The sequence below is a fragment of the Scomber scombrus genome, chromosome 3 (genome assembly GCF_963691925.1).
Source record: "Scomber scombrus chromosome 3, fScoSco1.1, whole genome shotgun sequence".
Classification (NCBI taxonomy): domain Eukaryota; kingdom Metazoa; phylum Chordata; class Actinopteri; order Scombriformes; family Scombridae; genus Scomber; species Scomber scombrus.
In genome coordinates, this window is record NC_084972.1 from 16003105 (window position 1) to 16026707 (window position 23603).

General features: G+C 40.5%; 3 protein-coding genes across 3 annotated transcripts; 1 reads left to right on the forward strand and 2 right to left on the reverse strand.

Moving 5' to 3' along the window:
- Positions 1-881: 881 nt before the first annotated feature.
- smarcc2 (SWI/SNF related, matrix associated, actin dependent regulator of chromatin, subfamily c, member 2) lies at positions 882-13090 on the forward strand. The gene is made up of 26 exons (XM_062415662.1): positions 882-992; positions 1634-1753; positions 1855-1940; positions 2120-2201; positions 2696-2788; positions 2974-3043; positions 3132-3201; positions 3417-3492; positions 4757-5001; positions 5122-5246; positions 5338-5391; positions 5504-5541; positions 5889-6019; positions 6435-6506; positions 6645-6758; positions 6858-7011; positions 7111-7227; positions 7325-7387; positions 7505-7763; positions 8232-8393; positions 8493-8554; positions 8650-8770; positions 8864-9027; positions 9118-9252; positions 9340-9703; positions 10995-13090. The coding sequence occupies exons 1-26, from the start codon at positions 882-884 to the stop codon at positions 11057-11059; spliced, it is 3153 nt and encodes a 1050-aa protein (XP_062271646.1). The 3' UTR covers positions 11060-13090.
- Positions 13091-14851: 1761 nt separating this feature from the next.
- Positions 14852-19273, reverse strand: myl6 (myosin, light chain 6, alkali, smooth muscle and non-muscle). Its single transcript, XM_062415427.1, has 6 exons — positions 19198-19273; positions 18902-18929; positions 17175-17318; positions 16169-16342; positions 15912-15989; positions 14852-15382 (listed from the first exon to the last, which is right to left on the reverse strand). The coding sequence occupies exons 1-6, from the start codon at positions 19198-19200 to the stop codon at positions 15354-15356; spliced, it is 456 nt and encodes a 151-aa protein (XP_062271411.1). The 5' UTR covers positions 19201-19273; the 3' UTR covers positions 14852-15353.
- Positions 19274-20347: 1074 nt separating this feature from the next.
- Positions 20348-23603, reverse strand: tsfm (Ts translation elongation factor, mitochondrial). Its single transcript, XM_062415426.1, has 6 exons — positions 23472-23603; positions 23016-23174; positions 22749-22877; positions 22531-22653; positions 21454-21535; positions 20348-21000 (listed from the first exon to the last, which is right to left on the reverse strand). Exons 1-6 carry the CDS (start codon positions 23517-23519, stop codon positions 20606-20608), a joined length of 936 nt encoding a protein of 311 aa, XP_062271410.1. The 5' UTR covers positions 23520-23603; the 3' UTR covers positions 20348-20605.

The window sequence follows — 23603 nt, forward strand, 5'->3', positions numbered from 1 at the left end:
CTCCCTGTAATCATTCCTGCTGTTTGTGTTTGTTTCCTCTGGCAGTGTTTCCCTGTTAAGCTGTGGTGGACGTATAGCAACAAAAAGACTTTGGTACTAAAAAGACTAACATTGAAAGATATCTATTTGATTTTACTCATTTGGATGGCTGAAGCTTCATTTTAGCTTCAGATGAACTTTTGAATGAGGGAGGCGTGTGGTTTTTGTCCTCCATCACTTACGTTGTAAATATTATGAGGGGATCTTATAATGATCAGTATGAACCTGGATATATACATATTATATGTATACTGTATACCCCAGGCCTTGAGGCTCCACCAGCCAGATGCAACCAACTCACAAAATGCTTATGCTTACATGCTAACACATTTAAGAACAAAGAGAAAAACAAAAAACAAACAAACAAACCTACGATTTAAACAATAAACTGATGTTTTATTGTTATTTGTTTTCATTGTTGTTGTTGTTGTTGTTGTTTTTTAAACTGTGTTGTGTTAAGGGTCATTAAACTGAAACCCCCCAAAATACAAAATAATACAAAAATAATGATGATCCACTAATATAACACTGACTGGAGCACAACTCTAGTGCAATTTCTACTTGTGATACTTTTAGAACATTTTGTTACCTCTGTACTTTTTCATTTTGACTTACTTGTAACAGAGTATTTCAATGATGTGATATTATGACTTTCGCTGTCAATTCAATCGTTTAGTTTCTTCTTTCACCACTGGTACAGCTGTGATGCAGCAGCAGCAGATCATAATATAATCCTCTACACAGCAGCGCCACCTGCTGGCCGTCTACCGCCCTCACAGCTGCAATGACGTACCTCGGCCGCTGGGAGGCACGCGACGTCGACTGGTTGTCTGCAGGCAAAGATGGCGGTGCGGAAGAAAGACGGCGGCCCGAATGTAAAATATTTCGAAGCGTCTGATACCGTCTCTCAGTTTGATAATGTGCGCGTCTGGCTGGGAAAGAATTACAAAAAGGTACTGAGCGCATGTTTTGTTGCCACACACACACCACTCGTCTATTTTTAGGCTGAAAATGTGGGGACTAACCTACTGAGCAGAGGCAGTGACAAAGAGAGGAGGGAGGGTGCTGCTGAGCGTCCAGCTGTTTGATTCACTCGAGCCGGGATACAAAAGGATGCTGAGCCGACAGCTGCGCCAGATGCGGCTGCGAATGGCAGTATATCCCTGCATGATAGTGTAGCTCAAATGATGTAGAAGACCTCAGATGGGGGGTTGTGCACAAAGGGGGTGACTTCAGCCGGCCAGGAGGCTAGCTGTAGCTTTTAGCTAAGCGGCTAACTGTAATGCAGCTGAGATCCAGATGTTGGCTCTGCGTGGCGCGCGGCGCTGACTGAAGCCATGGCCCGTGTGTAGTAGTAGTAACATTGAGCGGTGTGCTGCTGCCCACGCTCATTGATTTAACAAAAAAAAAATCTTTTACATTTATAATAGTGATGATAATTTAATTTCATCCCACAACACATATTATAAAGATTAACATGCTCCCAATAATAAAGCTGATAGCAGCGCACCACACACACATATCACCCTATTTTCACTCTGTTTGTTTTTATGTGGCTCAGAGTTTTGACTGTCACTGTGTTTGCTGTCCTCAGTACATCCAGGCCGAGCCCCCCACCAATAAATCTCTGTCCAGTCTGGTGGTCCAGCTGCTCCAGTTCCAGGAGGAGGTGTTCGGTAGGCATGTCAGCAACCCGCCACTCACCAAGCTGCCGGTATGCCTCCTCCATCACCTCCATATCTCCTTCACAGGCATAAATCAGCTCACTATACCCCTTCGAGGCATTCTGCTAAGTCTTTCTTTTTGTCTCACCAGATGAAGTGTTTCCTGGACTTCAAGGCCGGAGGGGCTCTCTGCCACATCCTGGCTGCTGCCTACAAGTTCAAGAGCGACCAAGGATGGTAAGACTTTCTTTCCAGCTGGCTAGATTTAGATTTAGATAGACTAGTTTTAGAAAAAGGGGCAGTATTGATAAACAAACAGATTCAAAATAATTAGGATTATGTAGAGTTACAGTTGCCCAGTTGGATTTTGGCTCTGTTGCCGTTTCATGTGTAACTCCAGTCTAATTTCCTGGTAGGCGCAGGTTTGACTTCCAGAATCCGTCGAGGATGGACCGAAATGTGGAGATGTTCATGACGATTGAGAAGTCCTTAGTGCAGGTGAGTTTGCCTAAATACTTGTTGCACACTCACCTGAGCAGTCAATCACAACTGTAAATGTTAAATGAACAATTCTGTGTGATGTGATAGCAGAGTTTGTTTTGCCTTTTTTATGGTAATGAATATATCTTTTTTCATTCCAAAAACTATTACAACATTCCCACAATTATGTTATAATTACAGTTGATGCTCTAAGTAGGCGTATGTGAGCTCCGCATGTTACATCATAATTGTGAAGGCTGCCTGAGCCATACAGCTAGAAATGATGAAGGGCACCCCCAGTCATGTGACATGACCAGTAATCCCACTTAATCAGCCCTGCAGTTATGCTACAAGATGATCTAGATCTCTTCATATGCAGAGCTCCACAGCACGTAACACAAACAGACTTCTTTCTTTTTAATGGAGATTAGGAGTTGTGAATATTTAGATTTCTTGCATATTTATACTTGTGAATGTCACTCTTTTACACATTTTGCATTTCTTTTTTTCAGAACAACTGCCTGACCAGACCTGTCATCTACCTGAGCCCTGACATTGAGCCAAAACTGCTTGGGAAACTGAAAGACATCATCAAAAGACATCAGGTTTGTGATTTTGTTTTGTTTTATATTAACTGTCAGTATTATAGACTGAACATCTTCTTTAGTTGTAATAGAAAAATCTGCCTGTATTTGAGGCCCTTAGTTAGATTTGAAAAGTAAGTAAAGTTGAAAAGTTCTGTTTTCTTCGGCAGATCTGATTTTAATTCTGTGGATTTTATCTGTTGTAGGGCTCCGTGACTGAGGACAAGGCCTCCAGCTCCCATGTTGTCGTTCCTATTCCCACCAGCTTGGAGGAAGGTGGGGCGTTAAATGTTTTGCCATTGTTGTTGAATTTTGCTGCACTGCCTCACTTTGTGCTAATATCCTTTTCTGCTTTTTGGTCCAGAGGAGTGGGTGCGTCCCGTGATGAAGAGAGATAAGCAAGTGCTGCTCCACTGGGGATATTTTCCTGACAGGTTGGAGCACAGTTACACAGCAGAAAGACGGGAACCCGACATGATATTTTACACTTGAACTGAAAACTATTGCCTAATATTTACTGTGGAAGCGTAACATTTTTACCGCACTGCTAGCTTAAGTTGCTCATTCTTCGTTCTACATTTTTTTACATGCCAAAATGTGTAATCTTTCCTCTGGTTTGACTTTTGACCTTGCTCCTCTCACCTTTTAGTTACGACACCTGGATCCCAGCCAGTGAGATAGAGGCTGCTGTGGAGGATCCTCCCAGTCCAGAGAAGCCCAGAAAGGTATTTCATGTCTTGTCATGCAGGTTTTTTGTCACTTGTTGTTCTTTGTCCCTTTATTTTTCAGTCATCCATTCTTAGTTTTTGTAATCTTAAAAGTAATTTTCTCTATCTATTTTTAACAATGCAAAACACTTTTTCAAATATTTTGCCCTATTCCACAAGTTCCTCATTGTTCAACAATGTCATGCACATACTTTGTATCTGCTTGTAGCCCTTTATTAAAGCTAGTATCTTGAGAAAATTAGAAAAAATATTCAGATCCGAGCTGCAGTTTTTAATTTGTGCATCTTGCACCATCAGATGGAAAATTACAGATTTATGTATAGATGCTTTGTGCATTATTTTATATGCATGACTTTTAAACCATTTTCATCTTGACTAGAATTTAAGAAAGAAAGATCTTGTTTACGTCTGCACAACATTGAAGTTTGTTTAAAGGGTGAGTTACTTTTAGCTAATTTAAGTTCATTTTATGTGTCTCTGCCTTTTCTTTATTACACATACCTGTCAGGGGATTGTGTATACTGAGCTGAGAGCTCCCCATTGTGACATCGCTAACTCTTTTTACATCTTCTAACGATGGAAAGCATCCAACAATGGAGTGCTGTGGCAAATTGGCACTCGGAGCCACAGAGCCTACTGTGGCACTTCACTGAACAATAAATTCAAAGCAGCGTCAGAGGCTCTTATTGTGTATTCAGAATGACACTTGCTTAAGGCGGCCAGCACTTACCAGGACATGATAGTAGGAGCGACGAAGCATTAAAATGTTTTGGGCAGTACACAATAATGAATACACTGGGTTAGTTTGTAGTGAGGCATCGTGTGACTCTATTTACTCTATCAGACCACAACTTCAAACTCACATAATTAATTGTTAAACCATATTAACACTATTTATCTCGTTATAAACAAAGTTGCCTCTCTTATTAATGGCAACATCTGACATATGCAGTACATGCAGCTAAAATACATTATTTACATCAGTGTAAAATTATATGTACTGAAACAGATAATTAAAAACCTCCAATGAACCAAGATAGATTTACTTTCTTTTAATCAGGCCATTATTTGTACTAAACAGAACAGTATTTCAGCCACAAAACCAGTTTAGAGATAAAAAAAAAAATACCACCTTGTTAAACTGTGGGATTTTTGATGACATTTTACTAAGGTGGCTGCTGACTGAACTTGATCCAATGCCATCTATCAATAATATATTGGGATATATATTCAGCATACATGATGTGGTCCTTGTTCACAGGTCCATGCCAAGTGGATTTTAGACCTGGACCAGTATAACGAGTGGATGAATGAGGAGGACTATGAAGTGGGAGAAGGCTGCCCAAAGAGGAAGAGGATCTCAGCCAAGACCCTGACAGACGAGGTGACCACGCCTGATGAGCGGAGAGACAAGAAGCCGGGCAGTGCCAAGAAGAGGAAGCGCTCGCCCTCACCCTCGCCCACCCCTCCACCACAGGAGAGCAAGAAGAAGAACACCAAAAAAGGGTCTGTGAGAAGTCATGTATTTGTACATGACTTCACGCTAACCAGCTGATGAATGTTTCACTTTAGGTGTTTGTTGTAGAATCAGAAATATTAAATAATGTCCTTTGTGTGATCCAACAGGCCGACGACTCCATACACCAAATCTAAACGAGGCCAGAGGGAAGAGGAACAGGAGGATTTGAGTAAGGATTTGGATGAAGCTTCACCTGTTCCAGCATCTGAAGAGGGAAACCCAGCTAAGACAAGTATGCAGCACACACTTCCACATATGTACAACACATAAAGTCTCTTTTTTTTCTTTATATGGGATTTTCTCATGTTCATTCCTTTTTGTAGATAACACTAAGAAGGACTCTGATTCAACCCCAGTCAAGGGAGGAACAGATATGGGTGAGGTTCAAGTAAATGAGTCTGAACACAGAAGCAAAGTAAAAGAAGTAAAAAAAAAAAAGTAATGCATGTACCCAGTAATAAATTTGTAAACTTCTTGTGATTTAAACAGATGAACAAGAGGATGAGTCCATGGAAACTACAGGAAAGGTAAGATAGTTTGATAGATACTGTTACAGAATAACAGTGAGAACTGTGTGTGTGTGTGTGTGTGTGTGTGTGTGTGTGTGTGTGTGTGTGTGTGTGTGTGTGTGTGAGTGTGTGTGTGTGTGTGTGTGTGTGTGTGTGTGTGTGCATCTTCAAGAGAACCAATTTCAGTTGAAAACCAGCGTTGTGAGGACATTTTGGCCCATCTTCACAACTTCAAAGGTCAATTTGAGGGTTCAGACTTGGTTTTAAGGTTAAGGTTAAAATTAGGTTTAGGTTTGGTCTAGGGTAAGGGGCTCAGGAAGTGTCCTCACAAGGATATAAAAACAAACTTGTGTGTGTTTAAACAGGAGGAGGAAGAGGGCTCCCCAAGTGTTAAGGGTGAACCAGTGAAAGGATCGGACCTGCATGAGGACAATGTGACTGAGCAAACACACCACATCATTATACCCAGCTACGCTGCCTGGTTTGACTACAACAGGTAAAAAACAAACTACAGTAAGTTGTAGGATTACAGTTCTACTATAGTACAACACAACTAGATTTCTGCTTTTTCATGACAAAAACACATGAGACAAGTCCTGCAATGAAACTATAGACTATGATTAATATTATTAATAAGATGAGTGTAATTCAATCCAAATGTAGTTCAAATTGATCATAACTGCACTTATTGTCTATTTATAAAGTGTAGAGCTAAATAGGTTTTTTTCACACATGAACAGTAGTGTGTTTGTAAAAGTCAGATGTGCAAAGCAAGAAAAATCTGAAGACCAATTTTGAGATCAACTGGTGTCGTTTTGGTTGTAGCACATGACCGGTGACTAAGAAAGTCAAAATGAGGTTCATATGTATTTCAGCTGAGTCCTCATTGTGTCAAAATTGTTTCCCCTCAGTGTTCATGCTATTGAGCGCAGAGCCCTGCCAGAGTTTTTCAATGGGAAGAACAAATCCAAAACCCCTGAGATGTAAGTATTTGAACTACAATATCACAGTTTTTTATTATCTGAAATGTTTGTGGGACACATTTAAAAATGCAATCACAGACATTTTTCAAGTCATAGTTGTAATATCTTCGATTTCTCTTCTCCTCCACCTTTCTGCAGTTACCTGGCATACAGGAACTTCATGATTGACACCTACCGACTGAACCCTCAGGAGTATCTGACCTCCACCGCTTGCCGCAGGAACCTGGCAGGAGATGTGTGTGCAATCATGAGGTATGCGGAGGACTGAATATGAGCTACAGATTTTAAATAAATCCAGAGTTGAAACTGTCTGTGTCTAGTTGTTGTTAACTCTAACTTTTTCACCTGCAGAGTCCACGCCTTCCTGGAGCAGTGGGGACTTATCAACTACCAGGTGGACTCTGAGAGCCGGCCCACGCCCATGGGCCCCCCACCCACCTCTCACTTTCACGTATTGGCAGACACTCCATCCAGTCTAGTGCCCCTCCAGCCCAAGACCTCCCAGGTCCATACACAGCCTCATACACACAGACAGAGTTTCTTCCTCTTACGCACAGATTCAGTATTATTTTACACGTGTTCTTCTTTCATTGTGTACCTGCAGACTCCGGCTACGCAGCAGATGATGTCCTTCCCAGAAAAAGTGAAGGATAAACCAGCAGATCTGCAGAACTTTGGGCTGCGGACTGACATGTACAGCAAGAAGACCGGCACTGCAAAGGTACAAGTCTAAGAAAAGGACTGACAGAATGCCTGTGTTGCTGTACTTCATGAGGATTTACCATATTAACAAAGTGGTTGTGTTTTTTTGTGCATAGACCAAGAGCGCAGCAAGCTCCATGAGGGAGTGGACAGAACAGGAGACACTATTACTACTCGAGGTACAAACAGTCCTGAAAATGAAAAAACATAATCACAAAGATCATAAATCCAGTGCTCGAAAATTGAAAATAATAATCTAGAAATGTGGAGTTTAATGTAACCTTCACTGTCCTTAGGGCTTAGAGATGTACAAGGACGACTGGAACAAGGTGTCAGAACATGTGGGTAGTCGTACACAGGATGAGTGCATCCTGCACTTCCTGCGGCTGCCCATTGAAGACCCCTACTTGGAGGACAGCTCCTCGACACTGGGACCACTGGCCTACCAGCCAGTACCTTTCAGCCAAGCAGGAAACCCTGTGATGAGCACAGTGGCGTTTCTGGCCTCTGTAGTCGACCCACGTGTGGCCTCAGCCGCAGCCAAATCTGCTCTTGGTGAGAAGCAGCTTATTTTGGGTCTCTACACTGTCCAGACAACGTGTTTGTTCCTTCACAGAGCGTGAGCTAATAGCTAGTGCCTTGAGGTATGATTGAATTTCAGCATGAATACAACATTTAGGCAGTTTCTCTAATCAGCCATGTTAATGATCAACACTTGATTAATTATTCATAAACTTACAAATTACAAATTGTATGTTTTTCCACGTTTTGGACTGTTCATATAGGAATTTGAATCATAAATAAACACAAGTAAATTATTTGTTAATCAAAATAATTCTGTACAGCTTAAAGGCTTTACTGGATAATATAAACTCAACTAGATTAAACATGCACAGCACAACAACCCATTCTAGTATCACAAACGGCAGACAAATATCTCAAATAAAAACATTGCATGGCTGCCACAATCTCCCAAAATCCTTACTCATTAGTCATCCCCAAATCTTTCTCTCACCTTCACAGAGGAGTTTTCACGTATGAAGGAGGAGGTTCCTGCTGCTCTTGTTGAGGCTCATGTGCGGCGGGTGGAGGAGGCAGCGAGGGTCAGCGGCCGACAGGACCCTCTGTACGGCCTGGAGGGGAGTGGTATCGCAGGCACTGGCCTGGAGGAGGGTGACAGACCCGGTAGGATGGACACACAAGTTGAAAAAGAGGAAGAAAATACCCAAATAGACAGATTAAGCAATTAACATGTTCTGACTTGTTTTCTCTCTCTGCCTCTAGACGAAAGCAGCGATGAAAGTAAGAGTGACAGCCAGTCAGGTGAAGAGAAGAGGGAGGCCAAGGTACGATACCGGTTTGTTACAATAATGTTTCTCATTGTGATGAGTTTTGCTTGTGCAGTGTTGTGATGCTCAGTCTGCTGTCACTTTCCACACAGGACAGCAAAGATGGAGTGGCTGAGGAAGAGGAGAAGCAGGCAGAGAATGGAAAGAAAGAAGAAGAGAGAGGAAGAGAGCCTGAGGGAGAGAGGGAGGCAGACAAAACTGAGTCAGAAATGGGTATGTAAGGGCATCTCATCACGTCAGTCACACAAAATTGTGTTTTGGTCATAGGTGCATGACAAAATTAACTTTTTGTGTTTTTTCTCTTAGGTGACGGGGAGAAGGAGAAGGATGGAAAAGAGGGAACAGAAGAAGGACAGAGAGAAGGAGAGAGTGAGATAGAAAGGAAGGCTAAAGTGGAGCGTGATGTTGGAGAGGGGAATCTGGCCACCGCCGCGGCATCTGCTTTAGCTGCTGCAGCCGTCAAAGCCAAGGTAATTATCACAGAGGCTCAACCGGCTGTGTCCTCCACCTTTTTGCCACATTTTTTCCTGACTGTAGTTTCTCCTTTACTTTGCTCGTAGCACCTGGCTGCAGTGGAAGAGAGGAAGATCAAATCTCTGGTGGCTCTGCTGGTGGAGACCCAAATGAAGAAGCTGGAGATTAAACTGAGACACTTTGAAGAACTGGAAACCATCATGGACAGAGAGAGGGAGGCTGTGAGTGAGGGATTCTGGGATATGTAGCATCAACAGTAACCAAGCTAATTACAGTGCAAAGCCTTTAACATGTTTCTTTGTGTGCAGTTGGAGTACCAGCGGCAGCAACTGCTGGCTGACCGTCAGTCGTTCCACATGGAGCAGTTGAAATACGCTGAGATGAGAGCTCGCCAGCAGCACTTCCAGCAGATTCAGCACCAGCAGCACAGCCAAGCCGGGGGCACTCACTCCACCCAGGCTGCAGCAGCCCCGCCAACCCAAGGTCCGACTGCAAATCTGCCAGCTCCCAGCACACCAGCACCGCAGCCGGCCCCCAGCCCTGCACCTCCAGCCTCTTCTGCCCCAGCTCCTGAGTCACAGCCACCTCCGAGTGCCCACACCTCGCCCCCCTGCCCCCCAGGTCAGGCCATGGCTGCCCACTCCAGCTCCAGCACTACTCCTGTACTCCATGGTGAGCTTAAAGTTAAAGCACAATGTAGCAGCTTAAAGGATAAGATAACAATTTTTTAAGTCTGTCCTAAAACTATAGTCAAAAACAAATGAACACTGACCGATTCTCTTGCTGTAATCATTCCTCCTGTTCATACTTTATAATGTACTTTCAATGTAAGTGTTGGGGACACAATCAACAGTCCCTCTGTACAAAAAAAAATATTTAAAAGTTTATTTGAAGCTAATATGAAGTTTTAGCTACCCAAATCACCCAAATTACACAGATGAAGTCAGTATCTTTCAAAGTTACTCTGCACACTGTACAGAGTTACTGTGCATCTTTAGTCCCTCTTTTTATGACAATCCCTCCACTGCAGCTGAACAAGAAAATGCTGTTCATTGAGACACAGAAGGGATTATTATTACTAAAAAGATGGAAACTTTGAAAGATATCCACTTTATCTGTCAAACTCTGCATATCCTACAGTGCAGAACGTTGTATAGGCAGTGCGGAACTTTTTTAAAGTTAAAGCACAAGTTTAACTTATTAGCATTAATTATTTTCACAAACCTCTATCACACTACTATAGGACTACACGTACGGTTAGTAACAGCATTTGCATTTATTATGTAATCCTTTATTTAAATAGGTAGTGTCATTGAGATTGAGCTCTCTTTTTCAAGAGAGAACTGTGTACAAGAACAAACATATACAGTTAAGCATGGACACAGACACAGACAATTCAAAGAACGACAAGAAGTCCAGCTTTTTAAATCTAAATTTAATCTAAGTGACATACTGCACAAAGATACATCTTCTGGATACACTGGGATGCAATCAGAGTGATATGACCTGCGCTCCTCTGGCATTTCGGGTCTCTCATCATTAGACACCCTCGCCTAGCCGACCCAGCCAGGGTTGATCAGGCTGCTGGGACACCAACTTGTGTCCCAACAGCAAATACCAACAGATTAGCCCTCTTGCTCCAAAACCAGCTGGTGGCTTTCTCTGTGGTTTCACTCATTGATTGAATGGCTCTCTGCTTTCGTCCCTGTAATGCCCAATCAATTAAGGACTCTGTAGAGCAAGTGTCCGGCACATCCTCTGCAGCCCACCTTTATTGTCTCAAACTCTTCTGCAGTTCATTGCATTTGTAAACAGCATAGTATTTGAATTCTTTGTCGTGTCAACAGAAGGTCTGTCTGAGTACACCAAACAAGTAGTCACATTTATGTCCTAAAACCACATGGCTCCAAATTGTTCAGATTTTTAACATTGCTCTCCTCCTCCCCTGTTTCACCCCTCACAGAGCCCAACGCCCCTCTCCCCGGGGAAACACTCCACCCTTCAACTCCAGTTCCACCACCGCAGTGAGAATCTGAGTGACTCTGACCACTTTCAATCCTGCCTGTATCATCTGAAATGAAGAAGTCAAAAACCGAAGGAAGAGAACACATTTTACATTTTCAGCTTTTTTTTTTTTTTTTTTTCTCCGACTGGACAATTCGTATGAGAAAGAGAAAAAAATTAACAAGCCAACTCCGAAGTCCCTTTCAAATTGAATCAATGCCAATGAAGAATACTGATTTTCAGACAGTTCATCCGGCATAGCCGACAGGACAGCAACATCCCACTTCATTATTTCACACCAGAGATCTGATAAACTAAGAGGGTCTTAACAATATGCTGGCACTCAACGAGAAGAAGAAGAGAAAAGACTCATCTTGTGTTTTCAGTGTTTTGGAAATTGTTGCATTTATTTCCTGCAACGGTTTGTCATACTTTGTGAAGTCTCACGCTTCATAATCTCTCCAGCGTTCTCCCCCTTTGTACTGTAGGTACTAATTGAAATATATGTAAGGGAAAAAAAGCACTTTTAATATGTTTCCCTAGGTCTCATTGAAAGACTTGAAGCATCCATGAAATTGAACTTTAGCACTTATATCGTCCTTTTGTTGTCTTAAATACTTTTTCATACTGAAGGTTTTAGAAACTTGATTGGAAATGTAACTTTTTTTCCTCTCTATTTTTTATTTGCGTTACATGGACAACGGTCACTCTACAGGGTCTCTGGCCTAAAGGTCACATATCTTAAAAAGAGAAATGTCTTTGATGAATGACAAACATTCGAATTAGAAGCCTGTTTGAAATTACTTAACTTTGGATGCAGTTTGAGAATATATACTGTAAAATGGAATTTCTGTTATAAAACCTTGACGAACACGCCTTTTATTATCCTGTAATGATAATATGAGAAGTGTCTGTCCTCCAGTAGCCCCCTGGAAAGTCATTCAGGTGAGGTCATTGTCACGGAAAGACCTCCTTTGAAATATCTGAATAATGAAATCCATTTTCAACAGCACTTAAGAGAAGAAAATGTCAGTGAGGAGCTTCGTGTAGGTTGTAGTTTTGTGAGGAATGTAGTATCGTTTAAAAAGGAATGACTGAAGAAGTCTGGGAATAACGAATTTATTGCTGACCACAGATGTGTTTATTCATAATTTGTATTAATTGCTAAACCAAAATGTTTTTATAATCATGTTGATCTGACATTTATTCAGTGTTTTATTGTGGTTGCCTGGGAAATTAAGAGGATTTTTAAGCAGCTTATTTTTCCGCTGGTGCATTTTTAAGTTACAAATGGAAGAAATGATCATGCTGTCAAAAACAAGGGAGCTCACACCTTAAACAGCTGACAGTGGAGAATTGTGTCCTTAATATCTGCAACAATATCCTCACTTTTTATCCTATCAATTTTTATATTTTTTACTGTCCTTTTTTTCCATCTCCTTTCTTTGATATGTCAACGTTGTAACTGTATATTATTACCTTTGTAACCTATATTTACCCTCTCCACTGTTTGTGTGCGATTCTGACGGGTCCATCGGATCCGTCCAAGATGTGACTGTGAGCATGTGTGTATGTGAAGGCATGCCATTAAGATCTGTACAACCATATTACCATTCAGTTTTATTTCCAGTGCCATTTGTTGTGCGTCACAAAGGTTCGAAGAATGACTTTAAAAAACACGGCACATCGCGTCAGTGTCATGAAATATAATCCAGTCAAATGGTGAATCTTTACAGTTACGTTTGTCAAGCCAGTATTGCAAACCTCACCGCAGCTGTGAGCGTAAAATGGACTTCTTTTATCTGTGTTATTACTACATTGTGTGGATTTTGTGATATGAAATAAGTGTCTGTTCAGTTTCTGTATGTTTTTCACTATGCTGAAGGTAGCAGCAATTGCATTGATTATTATACAGTAGAAATCGATTTTTCCTCAGTAAATCATCAACATTAGTGCTGACAGTTAATCTGATAGTTTGTATCAAAAAAAAAAAAGAGGCAAAACAAAAGACGTTCAGGTTTTAATTACAAAATGTTGGGGGAAAAATAAAGATGTGAAAAGAAGTCAGTGTGAGGAGTCGTTTGTTCTTCTGGTCAAATAAATAAGAGTCACACACAAGAAGTTAAATCTACAGACTTGTAAAAAGGGTTTACTAGTGTTTCAGGAGTCAGAACTGCTGAAGAAAGAAAAGCATTTACAATCAGTACAAAGTTGCGCCCAAAATAATAACAGCAACACAGAAGAGTCACCACATTACTGTTGTTGTACAGTACGGCCACTATAGATTTTAAGATTATTGTACTTTGTCATAAAAAAACATCTACAGCCCATCTTCTCGCACACAAAACACAAACTAGTCTTACAAATGAAGGGGTGTGTGTGCTGCTTTAAACTCATTCTCCAATTAGATCTATATGTCAAAAACACTTTTAAACATTTAAAATGTATCTTTTTAATCTATTTAACATATGGATTCCCAATGCTCCATTAATCCACGTCAATGAATGTAAATATTCTTTTTGATGATATCGATATTTTGATGGATGGTTAATCTCATTTTTGATCTAATTTTTTTGTAGAATGTGTTAAGTTGGTTCATTGTTTTTATATTGTATTTAATTATTTATGTTTTTGTTATATTGATGCTATTTTCATTTGATGTGAAGCAAATTGCACTCACATACATACTATTCATTGATACTACTTAAATATATATATTTTTAAAAGATTTTAAAAATTATAATTCATGCACAAATACCAGTACCCTTAAAGTGTTACCAAAACCAGTAAAGTTTATTATACGTTGACACATTTTTCCCCTTACTTTATTCTATAGCCATCATATGAATGGAAGCGAAATGCCACCACACCTCCCCATCCAATACGATTTGATTTCACCAAACTTAAACGTTTGGTGAAATCATAGAAAAACAACAGTATAACTCAGGGCTATGTTTAATAGTGAAAGTAAGAGCATTTCCACACGCACAATATAAAGGGAACTCAAGGGACTGGGACTGAACAGCTGTGTAGCCTTGAGAAAACCACTGATCAGTGAGGCTAATCGGAAATAAAGGCTTCAATTTGCTAGGGAGCATAAAGATTGGACTCTGGAGCAATGGAAGAAGGTCATGTGGTCCGATGAGTCCAGATTTACCCTGTTCCAGAGTGATGGACGCATCAGGGTAAGAAGAGAGGCAGATGAAGTGATGACCCATCATGCCTAGTGCTTACTATACAAGCCTGTGGGGGCAGTGCTATGATCTGGGGTTGCTGCAGTTGGTCAGGTCTAGGTTCAGCAACATTATGTGCCCAAAGAATGAGGTCAGCTCACTACCTGAATATACTGAATGACCGAATGACCTGTTATTCCATCAATGGATTTTTTCTTCCTTGATGGCACGGGCATATTCCAAGATGACAATGCCAGGATTCATTGGGCTCAAATTGTGAAAGAGTGGTTCAGGGAGCATGAGACATCATTTTCACACATGGATTGGCCACCACAGAGTCCAGACCTTAACCACATTGAGAATCTTTGGGATGTGCTGGAGAAGGCTTTGCGCAGTGGTCCGACTCTCCCATCATCAATACAAGATCTTGGTGAGAAATTAATGCAACACTGGACGGAAATAAATCTTGTGACATTGCAGAAGCTTATCGAAACAATGCCACAGCGAATGTGTGCCGTAATCAAAGCTAAAGGCGGTGCAACGAAATATTAGTGTGTGAACTTTTTTTTGGCCAGGCAGTGTATTTCTAATATACCCACACTAGAATTTTTCTATCATTATTCTTGCAATATTTTCGGATAATTGATCATATTTGTCAGATGTTTCATTGATATTCAGATATAATAACTTTAAAATGTGATTTAAAAAGTGTGATAATATATAATACAGAGATATTTGATTTAAGCACGGACTCAGGCTGAAAGACAGCAGGATTTTTATTCAATACTGTTAAATGTAACATTATTCTCATCATTCACATACACATTTTCATATCCATCCCAAAACATATTCCAAGGGCTCCCAAAAGAGCTGGTTGACAGCTAGCCTGACAGAGGTTGATTGACACAGAAGGAACAGAGAAGGAAATATTAGCTGCAAGGTTGAATAATTTGAGGAAATGAGATGAGAGGGCCTCTCCACATCAGACAGAAAAGGCACTTTACAAATAAAATAACGATGTCTAAAGAAAGAAAAACACAGACTTATTGGAGGTAGGATGACACAGATGGAATAAGCGAGACAGAATCAACAAAACAGAAATCTTAAGGATTCAAATTAAAGCTGGGAGTGTGTTTGTGAAATCCTCAACCGCTCATCACCACCCGGACGAGTTCTGCGAAGAGAGAGAGAGAGAAACACGACATCAGCACTCAGTGTGAAGCGTGTCATATAAAATAAGTTACGAGTCAACATACAGCATCACTCGCAAGGCGTCACGTCTCTGAGCTCTCTGGATCAAAAACACCAAGGGACCACAGAGTCAGCTACTTCACAGGTTTTTAATAAGAAAGCTCATTTACTGCACAGGTTATTGTATTATATTCAAGAAAGCTACTATAACAGCTCGCCTGCACTGCCCCTGCATGTAAACATGTGTGAAAACTCTCCCTTCTTCACTCCTTCTCTAGATAAAGAGGACTCTTTGTCCTCCAGGCGCCTGAATGATGCCCCACCCCGACGAGATCAACAAGCCAAACAACGAAAAAGTGAGCATGTGACACACAGATTCAATTACTCTTAATTTATTTTTATACAACAGTTATTCTTCACATATTTTTATGTGACCGGTGCAAAGAGCATGATACTTTTTTTTCTCTCTTAGGCATTTTTAGTTAATTTTTCTACACAATGTTCAGTGTTACCTTCATAGTTAATGCAGCCATTGGCGTCTTCATGTCCAGCAAGAAGAGTCTCCACCTCCTCCTCTGTCATCTTTTCACCTGGAATACAAAGACGACTTAGTAAATATTTTAAGAAACAATAAAGGAAACAAGGAGGAGAAAGTGATAAGCACACTCAGAGGAGTGATTTTTCCTAACATACAAAACATGACAAGAAAACAAACAAAGGTCAGCTGTAATTACTCCATGATGACTAATGCTGTTGTTTGAGGTCTTACCTAATGTGGTGAGGACATGACGTAGCTCTGCTCCCATCACTGTACCATTTCCTTCTTTGTCAAAGACACGCAGGCCCTCTACAATATCCTCAAAGGAGCCCTGGTCCTTGTTCTTAGCAATAGCCTGAAGCATGGGCAGGAACTGCTCAAAATCCAACATCTTGTGGTTCATCTCTGCAGAGTGATTAATGACAAAAAGAAATGTAAGAGTAAAGTTGCTTATAATCACCCATATTTATTTTAAACACCTTTAGAACTTGCACATGCTTTACAAAGCATCTCTGTTAGGTCGTATTCAGACCAAATCAGCTGTTGTGGTGCAGCACTGCAGGGTGACTGAAGGTGTATGGAGGTGTTTGTGATGTAGAATGTAACCGCTGAAAATAACATTTTATTGATCTGTTTCACCGCCTTTCTCGATACAGGCCCTCGCTCTCTTCATCTACTCTCTACCTTGCTCGACAACAGCTTCTCTCTCTCTCTCAGCTCTCTCGTCATAGTAACATCTTTGCATTCCCTCACAACAGGGTTTTACATCTCTGATCCGTCTAATCACTGGCTCTGATCGGCCACCGCAGCGTGATGTCGGGTTGCGTTTCTCCATGTCTCACTGTGGGCTGGTGCAGTGCTGCTCTGGACAAAACGCCTGCAGCCAAAACACACTACCCCCATTCAAATCAATAGGAGGACTGGTGTTTTTGCTGCACCGCCTGATTTGGTCTAATTACGGCCAGGTGTAGTGTTGTGTCTGTGTGTGTGTGTGTGTGTGTGTGTGTCCCACTCCTGCAGTGGCTGGTGGATTATACTGCTGATCAATTAAAATATCAAGGCCTGTAGCATAATGTCTGAGATCTGCAGACGGAGCTACATTTTCAAGGAAGTAACAATCTCTTTAGTCACAGTTTTCACAGTATCAGAGCCTCAAACTACCTGTTAATTGAGGCAATGATAAGTTGTTTGAACTGATCTGGTTAAATCATGTCAATGCTGTGTCTGAGAGGCTTGCCTTCCAGCTTCGGGTTTCCCAGGACCTTGAGAACCTCGGCGTTGACAGGGTTCTGTCCGAGGGCCCGCATGACATCACCACACTGGCTGTAGCAGATCTTCCCCTCACCCGTCCGGTCAAACAAAAGGAAAGCTTCCTTAAACTCTGACAGGGAGACACAGAGTAGGACGTCAGACACAGCTATACAGCACGTTAGATTAATAAACATCACACAAAACAAACAAACCATGTAACCAAGTCACCATGACCTCTGTGAGATCATCTGAGGGTGTAACAGTTTGTAGAAGTGTCCATTTAGGGAGCTGCCTGTTTTTAACTTTGCTTGTGGGGAACTATAAATCTGTCTGGTACATGATAACTGTATTTTTGTATTTGGACATTTGTGTAATTGTTATATATTGTGTAACAGATTGTACAGTGTTTACAACTGCTTCAACAATAATAATGTTTAATATTTTTTTGTGTATTTTTGTGCAACAATGCAAAAAATGTCCATGACAGCATTTTCAAAAAATTATGAAAGGAGCAGTTTCTGACATGGTTGCCTAAGTGGGTATTTTATCTGCCAATGCTGCTGTGACAGTAACACATCAGAATAACAACTCAACAGGGTAACAAAATGGTAAAAAAAATATTCCTCTACAGGACCAGATGTTGGCATGAGCTCCATGGTGGCTATTGAGCTGAGGAAGTCAGGCAGACCAGTAGACTTATTTTGAGTATCAATACAAGCGTTGATAGGATCAATACCAAAAAAATGATTCCATTTCACATTTGATCATGTTCTGAGCAAATGAAAGTGATCAAACATGAACACACAACTGTCTTTGGAGGTACTGCAGCCTATTAATGATGAATTCCTGCCATAAATGATGACAAATGGCTCTTTAATATCTGACTATACATGAACTGTTTTTAAAAAGTATTATTGGTATTAGATTGGAAACGAACACACATGGAAGGAAAAATGCTGTGTTTTGTTTAAGCAAAGTTGTTTGTGTCCTGCATCAATTTACAGTGTCTGTTGTTGTTTTAGTAAGTGGCACCAAACAGTAGCTCCAGTGTCTCTGCCACGCCTTTAAATAGAGACGTAAAGTCTGAGCCAACATGCTGATCCACATACCTGCCTGCACACCACCTACCTTTACTATCACACTTCAGACATCATGTAAATACTGCTTGGTTCAGCTTCAGCATGCAAAAACACTATCACACTTCACCACATAGCTTTTGTGCAACTTAGTAGATAAGTACTCATGATAAATTCAGACACCAATTTACCAGTGTGAGTCATGACAAGCTTTAATCCACACAGTCACATCAGTCCATGGTCACTCTTGGGGACATTACATAGACTTACATTCATTTCCAGGAGATTTGATCTAGCCATAACCACTGACCCAAAAATCTGCAAGGTTTTTGTCCCCAAGTGGGACAAGCCACCTTCAATAGCCTGGTCCTAAATCTGAAATTGTCCCCAAGAGTAGCCCATGTCAGACCACACACACACACACACACAGACACACACACGTCAGAAATTGTTTTGTTTAGTTAAGCTCAGTATGTCATCTTCAAGTCATTACAGTACCTGAGGGGATCCAGAGCTTTGAAGAAACAACAGTCCGGCTACAGGATCAGAGTCACGGATACATGAAGCTATTTCAAATGTTTTAAAGTAGCTGAAACCTTGAAAAGAAACCTATTTCACAAAACAGATGTTAACTCACCAATGATCTGGTCCTCTGAGAAGTCAGACTGGTTGAGACAGATTGAGGGCAGTATCAGTTAGATGCGGCAGACGGGAGAAAAAAAGACTGGTATCAGTGTTATTTTAATGCTTTAGTTAATCCTCCATTAACGCTGACACACAGGTAGCTAAGCTAACAACCCCTACAGGATGCACAGCTCACTCGGACAGACGTTTCAAAAAAATCAATTACGAACTAGGAATTATTATATAGTATGCTTATATCATGGCTATATTTATGTATCGAGTATTATGTGGAGCAGTATCTCTACGTACCATGTCTGTTTGTGGTCGTTAGATGACGGACGGGAGAGGGGGACTTTACGGAGCTGCTGCTTTGACACCAGCTAGCATCGGCTTAGAACATCCCTGATGATGTCAGCGCAGCTTGCGTAGCAACAGCCAATCACAAAGCTCCGTCTCACAGGCTCAGCAGTAGAACGGCTGGAGCGTCCTGAGTGTTTCTGCCAGTAATTCAACATGTTTCAATTTGAGGAGGTAGTGTATTTCATGGCCTGGGGATGTACAGCTGCTGCGCGAACTGGTTCAATCGTCTCCACTGATGATGTAACAGATGATTAATTCAGAAGTGTCCAGATACATTTTCTAGTCTGGCTATATCTACAAAACAATTATTCCAACAATAAATCTCATTTTGGTGGTTTCATCCAACAAGACAATGACCCCCAAACACAGCACCTGTTACCAAAGCTTTTATCAGTGGCAAAAACTGGAAGGTTTTAGTCTGGCCAAGTCATTTACCAGATTTAAACCCTATTGAACAATTTACTTTCTGAAAAGGTGATTGAAGGCAGAAAGCCCCTGTAACAAACATCAATTGAAGACAGCTGCTTTGAAGGCCTGGAAAAGCATTTTCAAAGATACTGAATTATATCAGGGTTGATGCTATCACTGCATCAAAGTGCAATCCAACCAAATATTAGGCTTTATAACTTTTATTTGCTTTGACATCCATCTGCTAACTTACTTTTGCACATCTGAAAAAATGGACAAAGGGGACTAAACATTAAAATTGTATTTTAAATAAAATTATAAGATGTATGTGCATATAAATATGGGGAAATAAAATTTTAGTGCAGTTACAGATTAAGATTTATCAAAATAATGCACCATGTTTGATTAACTTCTAAATTGTGATTTTTAAAGATAATTTCCATTTGTGAGCTTTGTAATATTAATGTTTGGTAAAATTTAACAATTTAACATTTTCTTTGCAGACTGCACATCAACTTATCATCAGGCATCATCATGATGCATTTTTCAAGCTTTCATTCAACTATACATTGAAATACATGTGAGGTTTAAAACATGAAGGAAAAATTATGACAGCATGCCTGATAAAATCATCTTATTGCAGGAGAAACAACTTTTCAAAAGCATTACAGCACGCTGATATAACAGGAAATACATCCATACAAAAGAGTGAATCTGGAAATTTAATATACTGTGCGGAACATACAAACAGACTGAGATTTCAAGAAAAAAGACATTTTATTGTTGGATTGTTAGTTTCTTCAGGCACCAGTGCTGGCAGGTCTAAAGAAACTGCTTTCAAATTCATGATGACACTGTGTGACTTTCTTAATGTTAGTGAATAAATCTAAAATTGCATTTCATCTTCAAACAAAGACACGTGACATTTGGATAAATTATTTGCCCCCCATCATTCTGCTGCGTCACTGGCTGTCTCGCCACACTGAAATCGGACAAAGTCTAACACTCGAGCCTGCTGACCCCTGAGGAACTGTGCCACAGTCCTGCTCGGATCACCCAGGAAGGTTTGAGGCAGCAGGCGTGTCTCACTCTCGCCGCAGGGCAGGTCATCCATGTTGCCCAGAGACACAGGGGCCTCTCCCACTATGTGCTGTCCCAGCTTGCGACCTAAAGTTTCCTGTTCTCCCTGTTTTCCACCCTGGAATACAACCAGGGCCCCGTAGCGCCCCATGGCCACCTCAGTCTGACCGCTCACACCACCATGTACATACGAGCCGATGTGCCACTCAGCGGGGATGCCCACTGTGACTGCCCGCTTCAGTGACATGTTCTCGCCGAGGCGGCCTGAGAGGACAGAGAGAGAGAGATACTGCATCACTGAATGCTGTAATAAACTGTGCTAATAGCAGAAAAAAACATGCCACATTTGTTAGATAGTATTTTAAAAAATCATTTTGAAGTCTAAATGATTCATTCTGGCCCTGCTTTGTCTAATAAAGTCAGTGAATTTAATTTATTTTTTTCTTTTTTTGCTATAAAGCTATAAAAATAATTTCATGCAGCAATTTCAGTATTTATTATATTATATTATATTATATTCAAACTCACTAAAATGTTACACTATAAGTAATTTCAACAATGATCTATCTTTAAAGGTCAGACTTATGATATTAAATTCAGTCAACATGCAATGTGCTCAACCCTTCAAAAAATAATAAGTAATTAAGATAAGGTAAAAACAGCAATATTTTATACTGAAATAGAGAAATATCCCATCCCAAAAAAACCTTTACTGACCTATTGTGAGAGCCAACTGATCAGCGAGTGACGGTCCTTCACCCACACTGAGTTTGTTCAGTTCATCAGCTGCCAGGGAAGTCTGAAAACAAACGTAATATAATAACATAAAGTAAACAGTGCTGATGTATTCTGATGTAACCAGAAGTACACAACTGAACATCTGTTTCTATTAGCATCAATCTCTAGAAGTTAAGTTAAAATTATTAAAAACTAATTATCAGACCTCCATCAACACCCTCCTGCTGCAAGATTAACCATATACAGTAAGTATGAAAAAGAATGTAATGCAATTAAATTAACAGCTGCTTATATTCTTATTTGTTCCACTTGTGTTTCTGGCAGTGACAATGTGCTGGGAAGATGGTCTATGAATCTGCTTCTTTTGGGAACAATACAGAAACACGATCGCTTCCAAAAGGTTGAAAAGTTAGTGGATCATAATTCACACACAGCCTGAAGGGTATTTCACAAAGAAGAAAGAAGCAACAAAATGAATGATGATAAGTCTGGATTCAAGACACCAGCTTCACATGATTAACTTGTTACTCATCTAACTTGGATTAATGAAGTTCATTTTTATTTGCTCAAATGATTTAAAAGCAACTAGACAAAGAGTTAAAAATCACTGATGATAGAAATTCTGAAAATGAAGTTTTAAAAGGTTTGCATGAATAAAATTACTAAAAAGGGATACAATTGTGGCTTCATTTAATATGATGGAGATTTGCTGTCAAATGTCAACTACAGCTAAAGGAACAGTGGAACAGATATTTTGGGAAATTGTTCTGAGAGGTTGATATCATGCTCATATTTAACTGTTCAGTGTGAAGCTAGGAGACGATTAGGTTAGCTTAGCATTTTTTCCCCCTTCTAAAATATAAAACTACTCCTTTAAGCCTACAATTGTATAATTATATTGATTTGGCTGTGCTGCAATAAAAAACAAGAAAACCTCCCCAAACTGCTTAGCCTGTCATTTAAAGGTACAGTGCATAAAATTAAGGTGCATCCAGCCCCAGCTCTAAAGTGAACTAAGCAGTTACCCCAAGTTCAACATTTGCTGTGTTGCTTTACCTTCACATATCCTGTCTGGCTTTGAGTTTTGTTATTGTGGTGAGCCATGGTAGCAAATGCCACATCCTTAACCAGCTGCTGGAACTTCTCATTGCGGGCGACAAAGTCTGTCTCACAGTTAACCTACACCGAACACACAAGAGGACAGTCAAGAGTTTATCACTGAATGCATCAAACTAGATACTAGCTGAAATAACTCTATGCACCGCTTGCCTCACCTCCACGAGAACTGCAGCTTTATCTCTGACAAATAGACCAACCAGCCCCTCTTTGGCTTTGCGACCCTCTAGCTTGTTTGCTTTGCTCCAGCCCTCCTTTTGGGCCTGCTCATGCAGCCAAGTCTCTGCCTGAAAATTTGATAATTTAAATGAATAATACATTTTACAGGTAATTAACAGAGAACTATACAGTATATGTTACATTATTTCTTACAGTCAAGTGGCCCTTGACATTTGTACTGTGTGAACACATCATTTAGTTCATACCTGTGTTATGTCATTATCAAACTTCTCCAGTGCTTTCTTGCAGTTTATGAATGTGTAGCCGGTGCTTTTGCGCAGTTTCATCAGGAGGGCCTTCTCTGCTGCCAGGAGCTGACTTCCTATGTGTAGTGACTGTACATGCTGGAGATTGAGACTGCTGACCTGAGGATGACATACAAACAGTAGAAGGTGTTACAGCACATACAGCATAACCTCAAACAGCACAGTGACACAAGTCTCCTCTTTGTGAAGCAGAGTCAGAGAATGAAGCACAATTTGGTCAAAACAAAAGTTAAATACAGCCAAAATTATATCTACTTAACAAGGACTTAGAATGAATTGGAAAAATAACTACTGAAACTGGCCTCACTGTATAAGAATGGCTGGTAAATCAGAAATAAAGGAAGCAAACCAGCTCAATGCGACTCAAGCTTTAGATAAAAATCACAATCTGCTCACCTTTGCAACGTCTCTTGTTAATGTTCTGAATAAAAAGGTTAATGACATCTTTACACCCTGTACAAGTAGACTGTCTTACGAAAGCTCAGTATGTCATTGAAAAATCCACGCTGTGTACGGAAGCCAAGTAGG

Excerpts from the sequence above, each read along its gene's own strand:
- smarcc2 (XM_062415662.1), top strand. The coding sequence starts at position 882 with ATGGCGGTGCGGAAGAAAGACGGCGGCCCGAATGTAAAATATTTCGAA. Across the intron at positions 8,394-8,492 it reads GGAGGAGGGTGACAGACCCG|ACGAAAGCAGCGATGAAAGT; the intron begins GTAGGATGGACA and ends CTCTGCCTCTAG. Across the intron at positions 9,253-9,339 it reads TGGACAGAGAGAGGGAGGCT|TTGGAGTACCAGCGGCAGCA; the intron begins GTGAGTGAGGGA and ends CTTTGTGTGCAG.
- myl6 (XM_062415427.1), bottom strand. Across the intron at positions 16,343-17,174 it reads GGGAAACCCGAAGCTGGAAG|AGATGAACCACAAGATGTTG; the intron begins GCAAGCCTCTCA and ends ATCACTCTGCAG. Across the intron at positions 15,990-16,168 it reads TCATGTCCTCACCACATTAG|GTGAAAAGATGACAGAGGAG; the intron begins GTAAGACCTCAA and ends TTTGTATTCCAG.
- tsfm (XM_062415426.1), bottom strand. The coding sequence starts at position 23,519 with ATGTCATTAACCTTTTTATTCAGAACATTAACAAGAGACGTTGCAAAG. Across the intron at positions 22,878-23,015 it reads TTGATAATGACATAACACAG|GCAGAGACTTGGCTGCATGA; the intron begins GTATGAACTAAA and ends TCAAATTTTCAG. Across the intron at positions 21,001-21,453 it reads TCAGTTGGCTCTCACAATAG|GCCGCCTCGGCGAGAACATG; the intron begins GTCAGTAAAGGT and ends CTGTCCTCTCAG.